Source organism: Pseudorasbora parva, chromosome 10 (assembly GCF_024679245.1).
Source record: "Pseudorasbora parva isolate DD20220531a chromosome 10, ASM2467924v1, whole genome shotgun sequence".
Classification (NCBI taxonomy): domain Eukaryota; kingdom Metazoa; phylum Chordata; class Actinopteri; order Cypriniformes; family Gobionidae; genus Pseudorasbora; species Pseudorasbora parva.
The window spans coordinates 37,593,065-37,616,559 of NC_090181.1; the positions used below are offsets into that span (position 1 = coordinate 37,593,065).

Below are 23,495 nucleotides of genomic sequence, written 5' to 3' on the forward strand. Positions count from 1 at the left end.
ATTGAGACGCACATTGTGTACGAGTCGCGGGAAAATAAAATTATTTTGCGTGACTCCCGCAAAGTGGAAATATCTAACTAAATAAATAACTTTAAACAAATAAACCTTTATTTATAATAAAATAAAATCGATTTACAGGCGCATTGACGGAAGGTAACTCTTGCGTGGATCATAGGAACAGCCAAGCTGGCCTACCACACAGTGGCAAAATGTGTGCACCGCATAACTCGGGTGAATCGCTTAGTGCTACAGATATTAGTAAGATAGTCAGATCCATGCGACCATCTGGGACATGTGATCATTTTGCCTGAAGCGTTGTTGTAAATCTACTCCTGAATCCTGATAATACAACCAAGCGTTTAGCTGATAACAGTACAGACTAATGTAAACCGGAAGTTTGTTACCGGCGTGTTCTACGTTGCCATAGCGATCATGGGAAAGGTCGGAGTTCGGGAAAGTTGTGGATAAGCAACAAAATATTGGTGCTCGAATATACAGCCAGCGTGAATAAGCGGGCATAGATAATGGGGATAACATTGAAAATGTGATTATGACTTAAAAGGCGCTATAGAGTTAACTTGACTCTGTATTGTCCCGTGCTGCTTAGACAACCTAGTTGAAAACACGGTAGAAACACGCGCTGGGGTGGGGCGTGTCTTCAGGTGACTTAGTCGTCCAATGGTTGCTCAGCCTTCTCCTCCCGCACTGACAGAACGTGTGGTGCAAACGAAGGAATATCTAAATTATAAAATCTCGCAAAAGTGTTGTGAGATGACCAGCCTGCCACGAGGCAATTGTCTTGAATAGACATACCTTTAGCCCAGGCCCATGAAGATGCCAAACTCCTAGTAGACTGGGCACGCACCCGTATCGGGCAGTCAAGTCCCTGGGAATGATAAGCTATAGGCGCACAGCCTCCACAATCCAGTGCGACAGCCTCTGCTTTGACAGCGGGCCACCCTTCTTGGTGCCCGCGAAGCAGACGAAGAGCTGTTCTGAAGTTCGAATATGACTAGTTCTGTCTACATAAGCACGTAGCGCACGCACGGGGCACAAGGTGCACTTCTGTGATGCTGGATCGGAGGTTGGCTCTGTGGAGCAAAAAGCTTGTATTGTGACAACCTGGGCCCTGAAAGGGGTTGAGAGCACCTTAGGCATGTAGCCGTGTCTGGGCTTGAGTCTGACCATACAATCGTCTGGACCAAACTGCATACAGGCATGGTTAACTGAGAGGGCATGTAGATCATCTACCCACTAGCGCGAGCAGCAGTGCCGTATTAAATATGAGCCCCTTCAGGTCGATGTCACCTGCCTGTCCTGTCTTGTGTGCACATGTGGGTTTTGTCATTCTGAGCATGTGCTCATGTAATTGTCTGATCCCTCCCCCCTTGTTATCTGATTAGTGTTTGATTTCTCCCACCTGTTCCCTCTTGATTTCTTCCCTTTATAAGCTCCTTGTGTTTGTCATCCTTGTACTGTCTACATCTTTTATTCCCCTGTGACTTCTTTGTGGTATGTGTTCAGTTTCAATTTATGTATTTTCTAGTTTACGTTTTCCCCCTCGTGGGTTTTGTTTTGCACTTATGTTTTGTTTGTTGTAAATAAATATATTATTCTTCTTGCACTTGAGTCCTCGCACCATTTCCTTTGTCTGTGACGTGACATAAGGATACGACCTTTGAGGACTCAGCAGAAGATGGGTAGCTTCCTTTTTTCATCTCCCTCCAACTATCTACAACTTGCAAGATATGTGAGCTTTAATTATATCCGTCAGCAGGGGGCTGACGAGAGGGACTTCGCCTGCAGTCTCCTCATTAAAATAGATCACATGACTTACACTGAGGCAGAGATTAAAGAGGTATTGAACATCTGTTTGGACATGCCTCTCAGCCCGGGGGAGATGGAAAAGCTGGGGCATCTGGGATTCTGGGACTTTGTCCATCATATTTACCATCTTAGAGAGCCTGAACATCCTCAGCTAGCAGAATCCCAGCCCACTGACGGTTCCCTTCCATCTACTGTCAGTGGAGGCCCCAGCCCTCCGATGACCTGGAAACGGAGAAGGAGGAGAAGGAGCAGGCCTACCTTGTCAGATAACTCCATTGGAGAGGATTCAGCTTTGGAGGTCGGAGAGCTGGTGGACTGTGTTCCGGTGGGCCCTATTCCGGTGAATCGTGTTCCAGAGGTCCCTGTACCGGTGGTCCCTATGCCGGTGGACTGTGTTCCGGTGGTCCCTATTCCGGTGGATCGTGTTCCGGTGATCCCTGTGCCGGTGGTCTTTGTACCGGTGGATCGAGTTCCGGTGGTCTCTGTGCCGGTGGATCGCATTCCGGTGGACGCCGCTGGGCCGGAGATGCCTCCCAGGCATCCTACTCTCACCACGCCTCCCAGGCGTCCAGCTCTCACCACGCCTCCCAGGCGTCCTGCTCTCATCGCGCCTCCCAGGCGTCCAGCTCTCACCGCGCCTCCCAGGCTTCCTGCTCTCACCGCGCCTCCCAGGCTTCCTGCTCTCACCGCGCCTCCCAGGCGTCCAGCTCTCACCACGCCTCCCAGGCGTCCAGCTCTCACCACGCCGTCGAGGCGTCCAGCTCTCACCGCGCCTCCCAGGCGTCCTGCTCTGCCTGCGCCGCTGAGGCGCCCTGCTCTGCCTGCGCCACTGAGATGTTCTGCTCTGCCTGCGCCGTTGAGGCGTCCTGCTCCGCTGAGGCGTCCTGCTCTCTGTGCGCCGCTGAGGCGGCCTGCTCTCCCTGCGCCGCTGAGGCGTCCTGCTCTGACTGTGCCGCCCCGGCGCCCTGCCCTGCCCGCGCAAAACCGGCACCCTGCTCTGACCGCGCCGCCCTGGGTGCCTGAACTTTGTGGGCCACCATGGTCTCCTGAACTTTTTGTTTTCCTCATGTTTCCCTTGTTGACCCCTCCCTTGTCTGTTCCTTCCTTGTTTGTTTCCCCGTTCCCCCTGTCCCGCCCTGGTCTGTCCCTTCCATCCCTCCCGTCCCGCCCTGGTCTGTCCCTCCTGTGCCCCCCTGGTCTGTCCCTTCCGTGCCCCCCTGGTCTGTCCCTCCCGTGCCCCCCTGGTCTGTCCCTCCCGTGCCCCCCTGGTCTGTCCCTCTCATCCCTCCCTGGTCTGTCCCTCCCGTCCCTAGTGAAGCATCTGGTAGCCGCTCCTTAAGGAGGGGGTAGTGTCACATGCCTGTCCTGTCTTGTGTGCACATGTGGGTTTTGTCATTCTGAGCATGTGCTCATGTAATTGTCTGATCCCTCCCCCCTTGTTATCTGATAAGTGTTTTATTTCTCCCACCTATTTCCTCTTTATTTCTTCCCTTTATAAGCTCCTTGTGTTTGTCAGTCTGAGTCGTATCCTTGTACTCTCTACGTCTTGCGTTCCCCTCTGACTTCTTTTTGTAATGTGTTTCAGTTTATGTATTTTCTAGTTTACGTTTTCCCCCTCGTGGGTTTTGTTTTGCACTTATGTTTTGTTTGTTGTAAATGAAAATATTATTCTTCTTGCACTTGAGTCCTCGCACCATTTCCTTTGTCTGTGATGTGACAGTCGATAGACTCAGCTGGTTCGAACGGTGTGTCCGATAGCGCTCTGAGCACTAAAGATAAGTCCCATACTGGCATTTGGCGAGGGCGGGGAGGATTCAGTCGCCTCACTCCCCGAAGAAAGCTTGTTATTAAGGGGTGTTTACCCACTGAACGGCCGTCCAGTATACTATGAGAGGATACGATAGGATGGAGAGCTGCCATTATCCAGACGTTCCTGTAGGAAGGTTAAAATTATGGGAATAACACAGTCCATAGGTCCATCCAACACAGGTTTTCATGTTTGCTATCACACCAGTTCGCAAACACTCTCCATTTCCTTGTGTATAAGCGCCTCGTTGATGGTGCTCTGGACTCTGCTAACGTGAGCCAGACTCGGTGTGAAGCATCCAACTGCTTCACTCTACACTGATTTGCCACAGATGTAGGTCCCACAATTCCGGCCTGGGGTGCCATATGGAGCCCCTCGTCTGGGACAACAGATCCCTCCTCAGTGGGATTCGCCATGGAGGGGTTGACGAAATGTTCATCAGCACCGGCCACTTTGGTGCTACCAAAAGCAGAGCATCCCTCTCCTCCCTGATCTTTTGCAGAACTAGCGGCATTATTTAGACAGCATGTCGGCTCTGCTGTTTAAGCTGCCCGGTATATGTATTGCCCGGATCGAGAGAAGTACCCGATCCGTCCACAACAGCAGGCGTCTCGCCAAGCCGTGTAGAGCGCAGGAGCGCATTCCTCCATGGCGATTGATGTACGCGATCACCGCTGTGTTGTCTGTTCTGATTAGAACATGACGGTCCTTCAGAAACGGAAGAAAAACCTGCAGCGCCAGACCAACAGCTTCCATCTCCAAGCAGTTTATATGCCAGCGCTTTTGGTCTCTCGTCCACCCTCCGAATGCCCCAGCCTGACAGCAATGCGTCTGTGGTCACCACTATCCTTCTGACCATCCTGCCCATAGAAGCACCCTGTTCGAACATAGCTGTGCCGAACCAGGGCGTCAAGGTCTCGAGACATGCTTGCGTTATGACAAGGCGCTCCGTCCCTGCCCTCCACGCGTGTGATGGGGCTCTGTTCTGTAGCCATAGCTGCAGTGGTCTCATTTGCAGTAAGCCCAGCCGACAGACGGAGGCTGCAGCCACTATTAGACCCAGTAGTCTCTGAAACATTTTTAAAGTGACTGCCCTGCCTTGCACAAACGAGGCCAGTGTATTGTGAATGGACTGAATTCTCTGTGTCGATAAGCGATCATCGTGCGCAAGTCCAAAACCCTACCCAGAAAGGTAATGGTTTGGCAGGGCTGAAGCGTGCTCTTCTGCATATTCACAGACAAACCTAGGCGCACTTAATGGGCGAGGAGCATTTGTTTGTGCTCCTCGAGCACACTTTTCGATTGAGCAATGATCAGCCAGTCGTTGAGATAGTTCAGCATGCGCATTCCACTGAGTCTCAGGGGAGCAAGTGCCACATTCATGCACATTGTAAATGTACGGGGGGCCAGTGCTAGGCCGAATGGTAACACTTTGAACTGGAATGCAACACATTTGAACGCAAATCGCAGAAAACAGCTGTGATGAGGGGCTACCTGGATGTGAAAATAAGCGTCTTTCAGATCCACCGCAATGAAATGGTCCCCGGGCTGAATGTGTGCGAGGATCTGCTTCACTGTAATCATTTTGAACGATCGTTTTGCGAGCGCTTTGTTTAGTGGTCTTAGATCTAAAATGGGGCACATGCACCCGTCCTTTTTCGGAACAAGGAAGTAGCAGCTTTACTGCCCGCACTCCCTCTGTTCCTCGGGTACAATTTCTATCGCTTGCTTCGCTATGAGGGAGGAGATTTCTGCCCGTTACAGTGGGGCGCTCTCTTCTGACACTTCTGTCATAATCACGCCGTTGAAACGGGGTGGTCTGCGAGCGAACTGTAGAGTGTAGCCGCGCTTTACAGTGTTGATTACCCACTCTGACACCGCCGGTAGCTCTGCCCACACGCTTAGGTGGTTCGATAAAAGTGACGGCGGTGTTCGCTGCAGCAAGGGCGTCGTGCCAGTCGCCGGCAAAACATTGCTGCTTAAAATGACAGCAAGTGATGTGTCTGTGGTTTGACCCACAGAGACATTTGAACGCTCGGGTTGCGCTATGCTTCTGCTCGGCCAAACATCTCCCGAGGGAGAGGTTTCGCTTATGTTGCGGGCAGTAGTTAGAGGAGGAAAAGAGCTCTTTTGGTGAGGCATGTAACGTTTTATTGCAACATAACACATTGTATTCGACACAACATTTGAATGCACATTGTCGGGATTCTCTGATGGCCGCTGAGAGAACTCTTAGCAGGAACGCGCTCTTTTGCCCACCGGTCCACTGCCGTGCGCGGGCCGCACTCTCTTCCTCCTCACACGAACATCAGGAGCGCTGCTCCTTTTTCTCCGCCTGCCAACCATGATGATAAGGGGGTACTGCCTCCGATGGAGTGGCGGTTCCAGCTTGCGGCGCAGATTCACGCTCGGGACAGGCGTGCGCCCAGCATAACCTGTCTGACGTTGAGCCGATGACAATCTGGACCTCGCCCTGAGTGGTGCATTTGATCGTTTGGGGAGAAGATGTGGCAGCATCTTATATTGCTTCAACGCCTCCGTGTACTTCCCCGAAAACGCCTCCACCGCGATGCCAAAGAGCCCCTGTGGGCTTACCGGCGTGCCGAGGAGTTGCTTCTTCTCCGCGTCCCGCATCTCAGTAAGTTTCAGCCACAGATGTCGATGCAGGACAACGAGGCTGCCCATGTTGCGGCCGATTCCCTGTGCCACCTTCTTAGAAGCGGCCAATCCGAGGTCCGCTGCTATACGCAGTTTACGGACTCTGACTCTGGGTCCGGGCCTTCCTCATCCAGGGACCGCAGGAGTCGCGTTTGGAAGACCTGCAGGATTGCCATCGTGTAAAGGGCAGATGCTGCGTGTCCTGCTCGGCATGGCTTAGAAGGCAGTGAGGCAGCTTTCCAACCGCGGGACGGGCATAAGTGAGACACGACAGCGTCCTCGACGGGAGGCGGTCTGGCATATCCTTTTTATTCTCTGCCCCTTCCACTGTCGTGAGCAGCTGAGTCCCTTGAGCATGGGCCTGGGCTGAGTGAGGGGAGCGCCATGAACAAGTGAGCTCCTCGTGGAGCTCGGGAAAGAAGGGGGCGGGTCTCTGGCGACGCCTACCCGTCCATCCAGCGTTTGGACGGCTGTTCAGGTGCCGCTCAGTCTAGCTCCATAACCGCCACTGCCTCTGCAATCTTCGTGTGCGTCCGGAAAGTCGACGGGCCCGCCACACTCGCGGCAAAGAGACATCTTGAAATTTCAGTAATCCGCCAGAACACAAGAGGGGATTCGCAATCCGCGTTGTCAACTCTCATAGCGTAAATCAACGTCGAAACCATGCTCCAGGTGAAGAAAAAAGATTCTGAGGTTTTTGGTGCCTGACATCGCTTATATAGTGGCTGGGCCAGCCAATCAGGCGATTGCCAGGACGCCATTGGCTATTGAAAGCAATAGCGTGATTTTATCAGGCTTCAGCAATTCGAGGAAAAGGGTTTCCCCATACGTAATGTCGAGAAACCAACTCGATAAGGGAACAAAAATCATGCACCCGTGGGATTCAAGGTATGTTAGTTTGTTAATCACTGAATAAAAAAATATATATATATATATCTGCTTGGTTACAAATATTCTTCATTATATCTTCTTTTGTGTTCACCAAAAGAAAGAAACTCAAACAGGTTTAGAACAACTTGATGGTGAGTAATTGGTGACAGAATTGTCATTTTTGGGTGGACTATCCCTTTAACATCTTTTCTTTTGAATGGCACATAAATAGAAATATGACCAAAGATATGGATGAACAGGCATAGAGAGATAACACTACTGCAATACTGAGAAGCAATACTGCTAGTAACAGTGACAGTGGATTTATAGTGCCATTACTTCTTTAAAGTTTAGCTTGTGTGCTCAGAAGTGGGCACTGTCTATTTTCAAAGAGAAGAGTTGAGTTTTAATCTGTAATTATGAGAATTGAAAATGAGCGAGGGTCAAAACAGAGACTGACGGTAAGTCCTCCAGACGAGATGCTTCATGTTGAGGATTCAGCAGATCATAGCCTGCCTCATTGTAGATTTCCAGGTAAGAAATGTGGGTTGTATAGACCATACTGCTGTTCTGCAAACAGATATACAACTGTTTGAATAAGGTATACTACAGTACAACAAAACAGACCAATTATTGTTAATGTAAGACCAAAATGTTGACTGACCTTGCCGATATAATGGTAAATGTAAGAAAGAGTTCTGGGGATGATCCCTCTGTCATTATAATGCTCCGCACCTCCAGTGATTGTAAAGGTCTTCCCACTTCCAGTCTGTCCATAAGCGAAGATGGTTCCATTATAACCTTCCAGCACACTATCAAAAGATACAAGGTTCTCATGATAAATTTCTAAAAAATAGCTACAAAACTTGACAGCTAGGACATTCTCAGGAAACTATTGCTATATGTGTTATTTGTGTGTTATTTATTAGTAATACAGTCAAAGTACTATTTAACTGTAATACAAAAGAGCTCCTTAAATGTTTTTAAATTTGCATGTACCTACACTATTTTAACAAAAGTTTTAATCTTAATCTGTAGGGTTTAATATAGAGTTGGCCCACCCTTTGCAGTGATAACAGCTTCAACACTTTTGGGAAAGCTTTCCACAAGGTTTAGGAGTGTGTTTATGGGAATTTTTGACCATACTTTTAGAAGCGCATTTGTGAGACCAGGCACTGATGTTGGACGAGAAGGCCTGGCTCGCAGTCTCCACTCTAATTCATCCTAGTGTTCTAAGGTCAGGAACCTGTGCAGTCAAGTTCCTCCACACTAAACTCGCTCATCCATCCCTCGATTCGTGATTCGGATAACCAAAGTCACATGATTTCAGCAGTTTTGCGGTTACACACGTGATCCGAATGATGAATCGATACACTGATTAATTAAACTCTAAGGCTTAAGGAAGCTGTTTTTTGAACTCAGCCATCTCTTTATACACTCACCTAAAGGATTATTAGTAACACCTGTTCAATTTCTCATTAAGCCAGTTATCTAATCAACCAATCGCATGGTTCAGATGCTATTCAGATGATAAAGTCAGAATTTGGCGTAAATAGAACGAGAACATGGATCCATCATGCATTGTTACCACTGGTGGTGTAATAGTGTGAGGGATATTTTCTTGGCACAGTTTAGGCCCCTTAAGCCTAGTTCACACTGCCCGATTTTTGCCCCGATTTTGAGTCGCCGACAGGTTTTGTGAAATCGCTGACAAATGGCCGAGATCACAGGCAAATCGGTGCTCGTGCACGCGAGTGACAATCACGCAGTTTGAATAATCAAAGACGCGATCAGAGAGATTCGCCGACGAATCGCCAACGCCGGTGAGATATTTGGCATGCTAAATATCTGGACCTGTCGGCGATTCAAACTCCTGCTGTGTGAACAGTGTTCTGACTGAAAATTACACCGACAGCCAATGAGAGAGTGAGATACAGGGCAGCAGGAGGTTCAGGGAGGAGTTATAGAGCAGAATTTCAGTATTTTAATAGATATATTTACAATTCTATCAAACAGAAACAAAGGCCAAACATTTGCACATCCAGCCACAGGCTCACAGCATTACAAAATTGTTTATTTATCTCAAACTGTCTTTGTTGAACACAATCCTGGCTCCCTCTGTCTCTCCAACAATCTCTTCCGCCATAATCTTTTTTTCTTTTTCTCCACAAATCAGCGCACATACAATTTGAAGCAAACTTTGTGCAGTTTATCATTTTTAATAACAATTCCAAGTCTCGCGCGAGAACTCCGATCTGACGCACGTGTGATCTCGCGTTGTTTACTCGTCACATCGCACGTGTGTTTGGGAAACGTAGTTTGCGCACCAGAGAGAGAGCGTTGTCGGCGATGTGTGTGAACTCCTCTGTCGACAAACCATCGTGCAGTGTGAACACATCAGTGACTGAATGATACCCCAGATAGTCATGCAGTGTGAATAGAGCAGTGACCCGACGAGTTTGAAAATCGTGCAGTCTGAACTAGGCTTTAGTGGCAATTGTGCATCGTTTAAATTCCACAGACTACCTGAGCATTATTTCTGACCATTTCCATCCCTTTATTACCACCATGTACCCATCCTCTGATGGCTACATCCAGCAGGATAATGCACCATGTCACAAAGTTCAAATCATTCTTGAACATGATAATGAGTTAACTGTACCAAAATGGCCACAGTACCACAGACTGTACCACAGTCACCAGATATCAACCCAATAGAGCATATTTGGAAAGTGGTGGAACCGGAGCTTCATGCCCTGGATGTGCATCCCACAAATGCTTTCAGCACCTTGTTGAGTCAATGCCACGTAGAACTAAGGCAGTTCTTAAGGCAAAGGGGGGGTCAAACACAGTATTAGTATGGTGTTACTAATAATCCTTTAGGTGAGTTTAAGTCGTTATTTATTTATTTATTTATTTATTTATTTATTTATTGTGCACAACTATTTTCACTGCTTTATAAAATTATTGAAGAACCACTGTAGTGAGATGGACTTTGTGATGACGTCTTTAGTACCTTTTACGGACCTTGAGAAAGGAAATGACATTGCTGTCAATGGAGGCCTTTCTGAGCCATCAGATTTCAACAAACATAACTTAATTTGTGTTCCAAAGATGAATGGGGGTCTTACGGGGATCAACATGAGACTAAGTAATTAATGGCAGAATTTCCATTTTTGGGTGACCTAACCCTTTAACTTGTTTATGAAAACATGTTAAAAATGTTTTACAGCAAAACATATTATTGGCACAAAGGGCAAGAATAATGCAGTGTGGTGTGGCCAATATTATTAACTGGCTAAGGACATTTTTTCACGGATTTTCAACACTAACATTTAAACCCCAAAAACATTTAGCAAACGTCATGCTTTAAAAATTAACTTTTTCAATTATAGTGATACTACTAGAGTTTACTACTTCCAATATTGCACTCTAAAAATACACATCCCTTGTACTTAAAGCCCATCTTTCAAGTTGAAGATCACTGTGAATGAACATGTAGATAAATAGTATAGGAACTCGACTTGCGTGAAGAAATTAATCATAAATGTGCATTAAAACATTTTTTTAAAAGAAATTGTGAGTAAAATTACTTCCGTTGTGAAAAACGTTCTGATCGGAAGTGACGCAACGGCCGGTAAACATCGTCTCTTTGTAATGGAGTCAGACAGCGAAGAGGTTGCAGTTGGGATAAATATCAACTCTTACGATGGGCTATTGCCGTATAATTACGAGCCGCCTAGGCGAGAGAGGGGTCAGGGAGAGTTAAGGGGAAGGGTAAATGGACAGAGGAGAGAGATAGAGTTGTGGTGTGAGAAGAATCGGTTGAGAATTGGGCAGGTGTCTGGCAGTTGTCACACAGCGATTCCGACAAATACACGGATAATGAGACCCGGCATTTGTTCCCGGGCCGCTAGATTTTGTCCATTCTCACTGCCAGCGAAATACCGTAATATGTGCGCTTTCACATACAACCCGTAACGGTCCCGGGTCGAGTTGTTCCGGGAATATTGCGGGTCCGACGTGCAGTGTGAAAGGGGCTTTGGTGAGTGACCGCAGGGTATAGCTAATTGTGGCTAACGTTGTCTCCATGTTTATCACATTGCAGTATCTTTAATAAATCATTTATCAATATTGCTGTCGACGTTGTTGTTTTTCAAGCATCTATGTAGATTGTCACCATCTATGCCAGCAATACGCATCTTAAAATAATTAATTTAGATCCCAGATTTTAAATGAATGTTGTAGGATGTAGGCTATAGCTTACATCTGTGACGGTCAGATAAGGATAGACATTCTGTGCATTTCTACACAACATAGTTTATCGTGAAATTTTGTAGAAATTGCTAGCTGATGTTTAATCATTAACTGCTTTTAGACGTAGGTGTCCGCATGTTCTGCTTCTGCAGATGTCAAGCGTTTGGGCCGTATATCTGAACAACATAACCGGACAGCTGGAATTCCGACCTTAGTCGGCTGTTATATTACTCACCTCTTAGTATTTCCGACGGACATAAAAATGAGCTCACATGAACTGTGGAGTACGTGTATGAAAGCAGTTAGTCTTTCGTCTAGGACGGGAATATGTACATGTAAATACAGTCATTGTAACAAGGATCTTTTATTGATTCACCATTGTGACAACAGAATTCACCATTGTGACGACTCAAACCTACTATAACTATAATTACGATAAGGACAATCTCTATTTTCTGTTTCCACCTCTCAGACTACGTAAATCCACAATGAGAGCCAGGGCTGCAGCGCCTATGTTTGCCTGTCGTTGCGTCATATGACGCGTTCTCTGGGAAAAGGCGGGTTTTTGCAGCGTAGCTTAGAACAGGCACTTTTTTTCTTAATTTCTGCGCGTGGGTGTTGTAAAACATATGTATTCTTATGTATGTCTTTTTAAATTGACATTTTCATACAATATTCTGTATAAAATTAGTTATAAAATTAAATTGAAAGATGGCCTTTAAAGGGTTAGTTCACCCAAAAATGAAAATTCTCTCATTAATTACTTACCCTAATGTCATTCGACACCCCTAAGACCTCCGTTCATCTTTGGAACACAAATTAAGATATTTTTGTTGAAATCCGATGGCTAAGACAGGCCTTCATTGACACAATGTAATTTACTCTCTCAAGAACCATAAAAGGAACTAAAGACGTCAAACGTTACAAAGCCCATCTCACTGCAGTGATTCTACAATAATTTTATGAAACGATGAGAATAGTTTTTTTTTTGTGCAAAAATACAAATAACGACTTGTATAGTGATGGGTCGATTTCAAAACAAAGTTTCGAACGGTTATGAATCAGCACACTGATTCATGATTCGCGTGTCAAACTGGTGAAATCATCTGACACTGGTGATCCGAATCATAAATCGTTCTGATTCATAACGTTCGAAACTTTTTTTTTTTTTTAAATCAGCCCATCTTTATATACGTCATTTTTATTTATTTTTACTTTTTTTTGCGCACAAAAAATATTCTCATCGCTTCATAAAATTAGTTGTGACTTTTTTACAACGTCTTTGGTGCCTTTTATGGGTCTTGAGAGAGGAAATGACATTGGTGTCAATGAAGGCCTGTCTGAGCCATCGGATTTCAACAAAAATATCCTCATTTGTGTTCCGAAGATGAACGGAGGTCTTATGGGTGTCAAACGACATTAGAGTAAGTAATTAATGAGAGAATTTTCATTTTTGGGTAAACTAACCCTTTAAAACGATACGATCTGAATACTTTTCATCTTTGTGTTTTGGGCATGCATGATACCTCAACTTGTGTGGCCTGTGCAGAGGAAAGGCATATTGTACTTTTTTTTCTCGGGTCAACTATCTAATGTAGGGACTAGAATACAAAAAAATTCTCTTTTCCCTGGGTCAGTAAGTACCAGGGGCCTCATTTCTAAAATTTCATGAAAATTTTATCGTAAAAGCGTACTTTTTATCGTTAAATTTTAGAAAATAATATTATCATTTTAGAATGAATTCTTAAGGATTGTGTGACACTGAAGACTAGAGTAATGATGCTAAATTCAGCTTTAATCACATTAATACATTGCATTTTAAAGTACATACAAATAGAAAACCATTATTTTAATAATATTTCACAATATTGCTGTTTTTGATTAAATAAATGCAGGCTTAATGAGCAGTTTCATCAAATAGTACCAATATACATAAATAAATACGAGTAACTACTTACCATTAATGCAACTTTTGGTGCTGCATGGTTTTGTGCAGTTCTTTTTTTGTTTGTCAGTTAACATCCTGTCAGCGATGTAATTTGATTTATACAATTTTCAACCGATTTGTTTCAACTTGTTTTGCCAGATCATGATGTAACATTATTATACATGACAAACGGGCATTTATGAATTATGTCATATTTAAAAATACATAATAGAGATTTTTGATTAAATCGACACATTAGTTTTGATTATTGATGAAAAAAATGTTATTATTTTCTCCGTAAAGCCACGGACACTCTCTGAAAGAAACATATATGGCTCGAGAGCCGTTTCCGAATAGACTGTGGAAAAACAGCCAGTAAAACGCACGCAACCCATAGCAATGCGTAATGGCAACGCCTCAGACAGTGATAAGAAAAAATAAACAGACTGTGGCAGGGGAGGCGTGGTTTTGCGGGTTCGGCAGAGGGAGAGAGAATGCGGAGCCGAGCGGGGCGTAAGTGGGTCAAGTGCAAATGAATAACCTGTGTCTCATTGCAGTAATTGGCGTGGAGAGACGGCTGGCAGTGACCACACTGGTGCCAAAAGCCGGGAGGAAGAAGTGTGCACGCCGCCATGGAAACTCCGTCACGCCACCCACTTGCGGACCTGGTGCAATTGCTCGCGGGCCTACACCAGGAAACCCACCAGGATCTGCGGGCCGTCAGGGAGGAGCAGCAAAAGAGGTTCGAGGTGCTCCTCCAGGCCCAGCATGAGGACCGCGAGCTGTTCCGGAGCTGGATGGACCGGGAGGTTCAGGCCAGTCCCAGATCCGCCAGCGACTCGGCCGCCACCATCGCGCTCTCAAAGATGGGACCGATGGACGACCCGGAGGCGTTCATCGACCTCTTCGAGAGGTCCGCCGCCGCTCGGGACTGGCCCAAGGATGACTGGCCAATGCGGCTCCTGCCTCTACTATCGGGAGAAGCGCAGGTAGCCGCCCACCAACTGCCAGTCAAGAACCTCCTAGTCTACGACGACCTCAAGCGCGCCATTCTGCAGGCCGGCCCTTCATCTTCGCGCACCAGCTCCTGGATTCGTGCCGCAAGTGGCTGATGGCCGGAGAATACGACGCAGAGGGAATCATCGTTCGTGTGGTGCTGGAGCAATTCTGCCACCGCCCGGCATCGCTGGACCAGGCCATCCAGTTGGCGGAGGACCAGATGGGGGCGTGCCACGGGGTCGGCGAGCCCTTGCCAGCGGCTTCTCTCTCTCTCTCTCCTCCTGCCCCCGCCCCGTCTCTCTCTAAACCTGTCCCTGCTCCCAGGTCCAGAGCTGGAGTGCCGCCCCGGCCAGCACCGAGGTGGAGAACGGGGGGTGCGGCCGAGACATCGGCGACTCCCAGGCCGGCGGCCCGGGGAGGAGGAAGCCTGGATCCGTTTCCAGGAACATTATCCCCGTCCCTCTCTCCACGCCAAGGGCTGGACCCACTTCCAGCCACTAGGGCGGCGGGGAGGCCTGGGCCGGCTTGTTGGCGCTGTGGGGACCCGGGACACTTTATTGATTGGTGTCCTATGATGGACGTGGGGACGCTGGTCCGGGTCCCTGACGCGCCACAAGCCGCCCCCGATCAAGCTGGCCTGTACCAGATACCTGTGAGTATCAAGGGGGTACCTATCAGGCTTTGGTGGATAAGGGGTGTAACCAAACCTCCATCCATCAAAGTCTGATTCCACCTAGGGCATTGGGTAACAGCCGCATGGTTAAGGTGTGTGCACGGGGAAGTGGTGAACTATCCGTTGGTGCCTGTGGATATCCAATTTAGGGGACAAACGCATAGTGTTGAGGTTGCAGTTAATCCGCGCCTCCGGCATCCAATAATTCTGGGGACAAATTGGCCAGCGTTTAACAAATTATTAGGGCACTTATGTGTGGATGCCTCTTGGGGGAAGAACGGAAGTGGGAGGATAGCGGTTGCGCAGGCGGGCGAGGTGGATTCGGGACCGCCGGGGGCAGTTCCGGGGAAACAGAGTGCAATGGGACCGCCCATCTTCTCAGAGCGCGATGACTTTCCCTTGGAACAATCCCAGGACGAGACGCTCAAAAACGCGTTTGCTCAGGTCCGTTCCATCGACGGCCACCGCGTCCACCCTGAACAGCCACTCTCCTATCCGTACTTCTCAGTGATAAATAACCGCTTGTATCCGGTGGTCCAAGACGCCCAGTCAAAGCAAGATACAACGCAATTGTTAGTACCAAAAAGCCGCCGGGAAATGCTTTTCCAGACGGCTCATTCCAATCCAATGGCGGGACATTTAGGTCAAACGGCCACATTAAACCGCCTCATGGCCCGATTCTTTTGGCCGGGCATTCACGAGAATGTACGCCGGTGGTGTGCGTCTTGTCGTGAATGTCAGATGGTGAACCCACCGGCCACCCCAAAAGCACCATTGTGCCCCCTTCCATTAATGCAGGCCCCCTTCGAAAGAATTGGTATGGACCTCATCGGGCCATTCACTGCATGAAAAGTGGGATTTTCGTCAGTAAGCGGCACTGTAGATTGTCGTGGAAGATCAGGTTTACGACTGTACACGGCAGTTTGCAGGCGACACCGAAAACTGCCGTGAATTGTCAGAAATTGACGTGGGCCTTGCTTGGCAGTTGTCCCCCCCAAGACCCCCCTTCCCTTAACTCCAGGGGAGGCTTTAACATGTAAATGAACATGCTGTGAGCTATACAAATGCAAATCAGGGTAGCAGGAGTTTTAACCCATGTGACATTTTTCTAAAAGGTATTAACTTCCTTCTAAGAAAATCTCTTAGATAGATCAGGCTCAGTATAGCCTAATTGTAAAATCTTAAACTTAAGCTTGAATTTATATATTTGATGAAAGTATTCTAGATTATTTATTGTGTGTCATTTGCAATCAGTCCCCGTGAATTCAGTGTGACTCGCAATTTTGACCAATCACCGCAACTTTTACCAATCATTGCGGTCTCCTGCTAATAAGCGGCGTCATACATCAGCAAACTTTATATATCATATATCATTGCCTGTCAAAATTAACGTGTTAACGCAAATTAATTTTAACGGCACTACATACATATATATATATATCATGGGCGTAGATTACGCGGGGGACGCGGGGGACGTGTCCCCCTCACTTTTAATCAAATGTATTTTCGTCCCCCGCACTTTTACTGGGTTTCACCAATCCTGGTCGACCCGCTCCGAGCGGGATTCGAACCGGCGTTACCCTGTGCGGGGGCGGACAAGTTAACAGGGACGCTAAAGACAGCCTTCTCTATTCTCGGTTGATAGCGCGTTTCTTGAGGTGCAAGTGTATTTACATTGAAACCAATGTGAATACATCAAGATTTAAATTCAGAGACAAAAAATAATCTATGCATGACCTGTCATTTTTTCCGAATCTTAATATGAGGAGGGCGCTCTCTCACAGAAGTAATACCCTGTCACGCTGCAGCTGAGCTGAAGGAAAACAATCGTTATGAGTGACGAAACGTGACGACAATCAGACGATTGCGACAATATATGCTTTGTGTTTTTCAAGTCATCTCAATGTAGGCTATTTATTGACAATAAAGTAGGCTATCATGAATAATGCAGCTTTTAATGTTTATTATCTTCTTCTGCTCACCAAGGCTGCATTTATGTAATCAAAAATGGTTAAAACAGTAATATTTTGAAATATTATTACAAATTAAAACAGCTTTTTTCCTATGTGAATATATAGTAATTTATTCCTGTGATCAAAGCTGAATTTATCATCATTACTCCAGTCTTCAGTGTCACATGATCCTTCACTAATCACTCTCAGATGAGGATTTCATAATCAAGAAACAATTTTGATTATTATCTGTGTTGAAAACAGTTGTGCTGCTTAAAAATGTTGTGGAAACCATAATAGCCTGCATGTTAATTTTCAGGATGCTTTAATGAACAGAAAGTTCAATGGACAGCATTTATTTGCATTTATTAAATAAATTATTATCTAATTTGTAATATTAAAAATATCACTTGTGATCAATTTAATGCATGTCTGATCAATAAAAGTATTAATTTAGCTCTCTTTTTTTAATTTGACCACAAATGTTTAGATGGTTTCCACAAAAAATTAAGCATCACCATGAGCAGCACAACTGATAATAATCATAACTGTGTGGATCATCAAATCCGCATCTGAGAATGATTAGTGAAGGATCATGTAACATTGAAGACTGGAGTAATGATGATAAAATCAGCTTTGATCACAGGAATAAATCACACTTTACTATATATTCACATAGAGAACAGCATGGTTTACATCAGAATACATATTTTTTTACATTGCATAAAATCTGTGGAGTCTTAATGCAGAAGTGTTTGTAGTATATAAACCAATCATAAAATTGGCATAAAAAATAGGAGAATAGGAGAATAATATTATAGATATTAATTATTGGTTATTGTTCAGCAGTGTATTTGATATATTGCCCAATTAAAAGCAAGAGATGCGATAAATTATATTGGTCCAAAAAAAATAATGGTATTACGACATTTCTGTCCCCCTCACTTCTGAAAAGATGGCTACGCCCCTGATATATATATATATATATATATATATATATATATATATATATATATATATATATATATATATATATATATATATATATATATATATGTGTGTGTGTGTGTGTGTGTGTGTGTGTGTATATATACTATATACACAGGGGTTGACATTAACTTTTATGCTCACCGGCTAGTGGTTTTCCAAAGTTACTAGCCACTCAGCATTTTCACTGGCCACAATTTTGCTGTTTGGAAATTACATTGTATATGTTTAAAGTTGACTTTGGCATATATAAATTACTTGATTTTGAATCATTTTACTTTATTTAGAAGATTTAAAACCCTTTCAAACTTTCAAATGCAGAATGACCCCCCAAATCTTGTATATCAGCTGGGATGTGCAGGTGGGCAATATAATAGATTATAATAGAATATAATAGGCTAATATGAGAAAGGTAATATGACAGGCTATGAGTTATTTTAGTTAGGATATATATATATATATATATATATATATATATATATAATTTTTTTTATATATATATATATATATATATATATATATATATATATATATATATATATATATATACATATATATATAATTTAAAAAATACCCTAAGCAAATTACAAAAACAACAGTTATTTAAAATAAAATAAAAATTCCGATACTAATACGACACAATGTAATTTATTGAATGTAATTGTCATTGGATACGACTTTCATCGAAAAGAATGTAACAAAATGTGGGCGTGGTCTGCATTGTGAAATGAAACCACATTAAAAATTCCCTTAAACTGCCTTTGAAACATACAGCAAAGCAGCGACAGAGGAAAACACAGAGCCTGATATTATGCAAACATTTACCAATAATGTGGAAAGCGTTTTAAATCTGTTCAGTGGAAAATCCGCTGTGACGAATCTGTCCTCGTCTAACATCTGCTGTAAATCCAGGTAAAACTAGCTGCGTGCACGCGCCCGTCCCCAGATAACATGATCCCCAGTTGATCCGTAACACCGGCGGGAAGAACCAGCTGAATGCAATCAGTGGGCTATCTCGTCAGCTTGCTCAGTTTGCTGCCGATTTTAACGAGCAGTTAACTTTAGTAATCTCGTGGTTGCTGTCCATAGATGATAGGTTGCTTGCTTTGGAGTCGAAAAACTGTGTGGAAGATACTAACTTTAAGAAGAGAAGACGAGTGCCTAAGAGAAGACCAGTCCTAAGATTGCGGTAAGACTGTTATCTAAGCTAAAGTAACCTAAAGCAAAGCTTTTTAAGTAGCACAAGCTGAAATTAGCCTAGTAAAAGAACAAATGTAAGTTGCTTTATAAAAGTGTTTTCTTTTTCTGGTCATTTTACAGGAAGCAGTACGCCGTCTTCACAACTTCGTCATAACACACATTTAATTGTTTTCCAGCTGCATGTAAGACAAAGAGATAGTACGCAGGAGCTTCAGGTACAAACATCCAGTTCTTGCATCGCAGGCAGAAGCTGTGAAGAGATCAGCTCGGAGTCGATTGAGAAGAAAGAGGGTAAGATTTATTAGATTAGATCCGTTTTTGGTCAGTGTGACTATTTTTCAGGTGCATTTTACGCAGTACATCGCGCAATACTGATTGTCTTTATTGTTTGTTTTTACAGCTGCTACAAGCAAGAAAGAGTGTGTTAGCTGAGGATGAGGTGGGCCTTTGGAAGTGCGCTACCATAGACCTGATGTCTGATGAGGAAGACGGCATCGTTCGCGCGGTGTCTGGATGGACTGTTCGACCAGCCAGGAGCTCGCCGAGCTCTGTGCCACGCTGCAATCGAGATTAGAGGCGATTCCAAAGAACAGGGCAACGCACGACAGACGTCTGAAAAATGGACTGAAATCAGACAGAATGGCGCTAATTACCTACAGCTCTGAAGCGGAAAACAGAGACTTCATGGTGCTGTAGGATTTTGGGCTTCTCGTGAGCTTCCTATTGTTGTGTGGGCAGATCTCAAACGTTTTGCATTTGGTTGTGTGTTTGTGTTTGTTCTAATAAAGCTCTTTCTTTGAATAAACTGCACGTCCCTGGCATATTTTCCTTTCCTCAATAAATGAATGTCCTTGATGATTATAATAGCGTAGTCCATAGGATAACAATGACATGAATATAAAACATAATAGCATATCACATGAATATGAATATATACAATTAAAAAATATGCAAATCATAATTTTATATGTGTGTAAAATTATTATAATTTGGGGGTTTAAATTTATTAATTTATTGCCCAGGTTGACCAATAGTAACAGATCTGCCAACCAATCACGAGTGATATTTCTTGTTTCAATGTAGTAGTTTCAACCAATACTGAGTGAGGAAATTCAAGCCATTCCGGCAAGGCGCCGCCCAGAGCTGCTATTCATATGCTAATTAGAGCCATTAGCGCCGGCGCCAGCATGCCTCCGCAAGCTCCACATACGTCATGGTTCGTTTCCGTCAATATGTGGCACAGACGAACGCGACGTTCACAGGCTGTAAACTGACGTTAATTGTCGAAAATCAGGGAGATTTCCGGCAATTTACGGGGACGAAAATCCCACTTTTCATGCAGTGATTGGAACGGTCAGCACGGGGACATCGTTTTGTGTTGGTGCTCGTAGACTACGCAACGCGATATCCCGAAGCAGTTCCTCTCCGCACTATTTCGGCGAAAAGTGTGGCGAGCGCTCTGTTTTCATTGATCTCCCGGGTGGGAATCCCGAAAGAGATTCTCACTGATCAAGGCACGGCGTTTATGTCACGGACGATCCGCGAACTGTACGAATTATTGGGCATTAAAGCAATCCGTACCAGCGTCTATCACCCACAAACAGATGGTCTGGTGGAACGTTTTAATCGCACATTAAAAGCCATGATTCGTAAGTTCGTTCACGAAGACGCCAAGAATTGGGATAGATGGCTTGAGCCTCTGTTATTCGCTATTCGCGAGGTCCCCCAAGCCTCCACGGGGTTTTCCCCCTTTGAGCTGCTCTACGGGCGCCAGCCGAGGGGGGTGCTGGATGTCCTTAGGGAAGCTTGGGAGGACGGGCCGTCAGCGAGTAAGAACTAAATTCAGTATGTCCTGGACCTAAGAGCAAAACTCCACACTTTGGGGCGGCTATCCATGGAGAATTTGCTCCAGGCTCAGGACAGACAAAAACAGCTCTACAACAGAGGTGCAAAGCTTCGACAATTTTCACAGGGAGATAAAGTGCTTGTATTGCTGCCCACGTCCAGCTCGAAATTACTCGCAAAGTGGCAAGGACCCTTTGTGGTCACACGGCGAGTCGGAGAACTCAACTATGAGGTTAGTCGGTCGGATAGGGACGGGGCACGCCAAATATACCACCTCAACCTCTTAAAAAAATGGTCAGAGGCGGAGTCAGTGATGCTAGCGACGGTAGTGGGCGGGGAGGAGGATCTCGGGCCAGAGGCGGTCCAAAAGCCTCATTCTCTCGCTCTGGCCTCGGGGGGGGATCACCTCTCACCCTCGCAGCTCACTGACGTGAAACAGCTACAGGCCGAGTTTGCCGACGTGTTCTCGCGCCTACCGGGTCGGACCGACCTCATCCAACACCATGTTGAGACGGAGCCGGACGTGGTTGTTCGCAGTCGGCCGTATAGACTACCGGAGCATAAAAAGAAGGTAGTACAGGACGAATTAGAGGCGATGCTGGACATGGGGGTAATAGAAGAATCTAACAGTGATTGGGCGAGCCCGATAGTTTTGGTGCCCAAAACGGACGGCTCCGTGCGATTCTGTGTAGATTATCGGAAAGTCAACGCGGTGTCAAAGTTCGATGCGTATCCAATGCCAAGGCGTATCCAATTGCTTGATCGGCTAGGGACCGCTCGTTTTTATTCAACGCTGGACTTAACAAAGGAATATTGGCAGATCCCCTTGTCTCCAATGTCTAAAGAAAAGACCGCTTTTACCACGCCGTTCGGATTGCACCAATCTGTCACGCTTCCCTTCGGGTTGTTTTGGGCCCCCGTGACCTTCCAGCGGCTGATGGACAGGATTCTCCGGCCGCACGCTGCATATGCCGCTGCCTATCTGGATGACATTATCATCTACAGTACGGACTGGCAGCGCCAAATGAGTCGGGCGGTGGGGGTATGTGGCAGGGGAGGCGTGGTTTTGCGGGTTCGGCAGAGGGAGAGAGAATGCGGAGCCGAGCGGGGCGTAAGTGGGTCAAGTGCAAATGAATAACACCTGTGTCTCATTGCAGTAATTGCCGTGGAGAGACGGCTGAAAAGCCACGGCAGAGAGAGACGAGGGAGAGAGAGTTGGACTGGGACTGCAGGTGCGCTGACAAGAGCTGTGGAAGCCCAAGCTGATCTGGAGAAGTTGAATGAGAAGTCTGAATAGACAAAGAGTACTGAGTAAAACTCCCTCGTGCGTGTATTGTGTTTGTTCTGAAAGCGAAAGTGAAATAAAAGCTATGAGTCCCAGTCACGCCGACCCCGCCTTCTTCCTTTCACCCACGAACCTAACCACACAGACATTTTCCGACTTTTGAGGTGTTCGTTAATATTGTACACATTGTCATGTTATTATAAGTCAAATTTATTTTGTTTTATTGACCACAAATATTATCATTTATATTTGTCTGAGAAGCAGGGCACTTTTGATTTATTTTGAAAAAGGGCAGGGGCTCGAGCACCCAAAGCTCCCCCCTCTGCACATGCCTGGTTGGGGCTAAGCGACAGAGTGTGAGGGTGAAGTTAGGATAGAATATGGCAATGTTACATTTGCATTACACCTTCACTGTAGTTTTGCATTTAATAGAAATAAAAACAATTTAATTTAGGTGTTGTAAGACTGGAAAAAGCTTGCATATGCCAGAATGTCTAATTTAGGAACAGGGACTCTCTGAGAAAATAAAAGAAATTAGCATCTGAACTCACTCATACAGATAGCATCCTCATCTAAGACAAAGTCATACTGAGTGAATCATCTTAGAAAGACTTTAAAGGTGTCATGAACTGGCTTTTATATTTTTTATACTGTTGTCTGGCATCAACTGTTGACATTTGTGTGTTTTTTACATTCAAAAACATCATAACTAATAAGTAATAGGCAATTTTTTATACTGGTTTTGAGGCTCTCTCCAAAACGCTGGGTTTTGATGGGCTTTCCACACTGGAGATTTGGAAGTAAACGCCCATGGCAAGGATTGGATAAGATTTGCAAATAAAGATTCAAAGGGTCATGAATCAGCTTATTGATTAATGATTCAGATCGCCTGCCAAACTGCTGAAATCACGTGACATTGGCGATCCGAACCATTGATCGATTTCACTGATTCATGACCATTCAAATCTTTATTTGAGGATTGAACACAAACGTGGAAGAGAAGACAATGCTGAAAAAAGTCGTAGTTTTTGTTATTTTGGACCAAAATGTATTTTTGATGCTTCAAGAGATTCTAATTAACCCACTGATGTCACATATGGACTATGTGGTGTGACAGGAAGCGGGGTGAGGGACCGCGAGAGCGGGCCGGTAATTAATGTTGACGAGTGCCAGCTGCGTGGCACACCGGTCTCGTCTCGCGGCCATGT

The 23,495-nt window shown here is 45.3% G+C and overlaps 1 protein-coding gene and 1 long non-coding RNA gene across 2 annotated transcripts in view; one reads left to right on the plus strand and one right to left on the minus strand.

Annotated features, from left to right (window-relative positions):
* Positions 1–23,495, minus strand: part of kif6 (kinesin family member 6) — a 340,398-nt gene that overhangs the window by 259,733 nt on the left and 57,170 nt on the right. The window contains exons 4-5 of the mRNA XM_067456029.1: positions 7,827–7,974; positions 7,623–7,732 (exon numbers count right to left, since the gene is read on the minus strand). Coding sequence (XP_067312130.1) covers positions 7,623–7,732; positions 7,827–7,974 — 258 coding nt within the window. The remainder of the gene's footprint in view (positions 1–7,622; positions 7,733–7,826; positions 7,975–23,495) is intronic.
* On the plus strand, positions 18,548–19,899 carry LOC137091523 (uncharacterized). Its single transcript, XR_010908095.1, has 3 exons — positions 18,548–19,146; positions 19,278–19,448; positions 19,558–19,899. It is a non-coding gene; the product is annotated as an uncharacterized lncRNA (long non-coding RNA).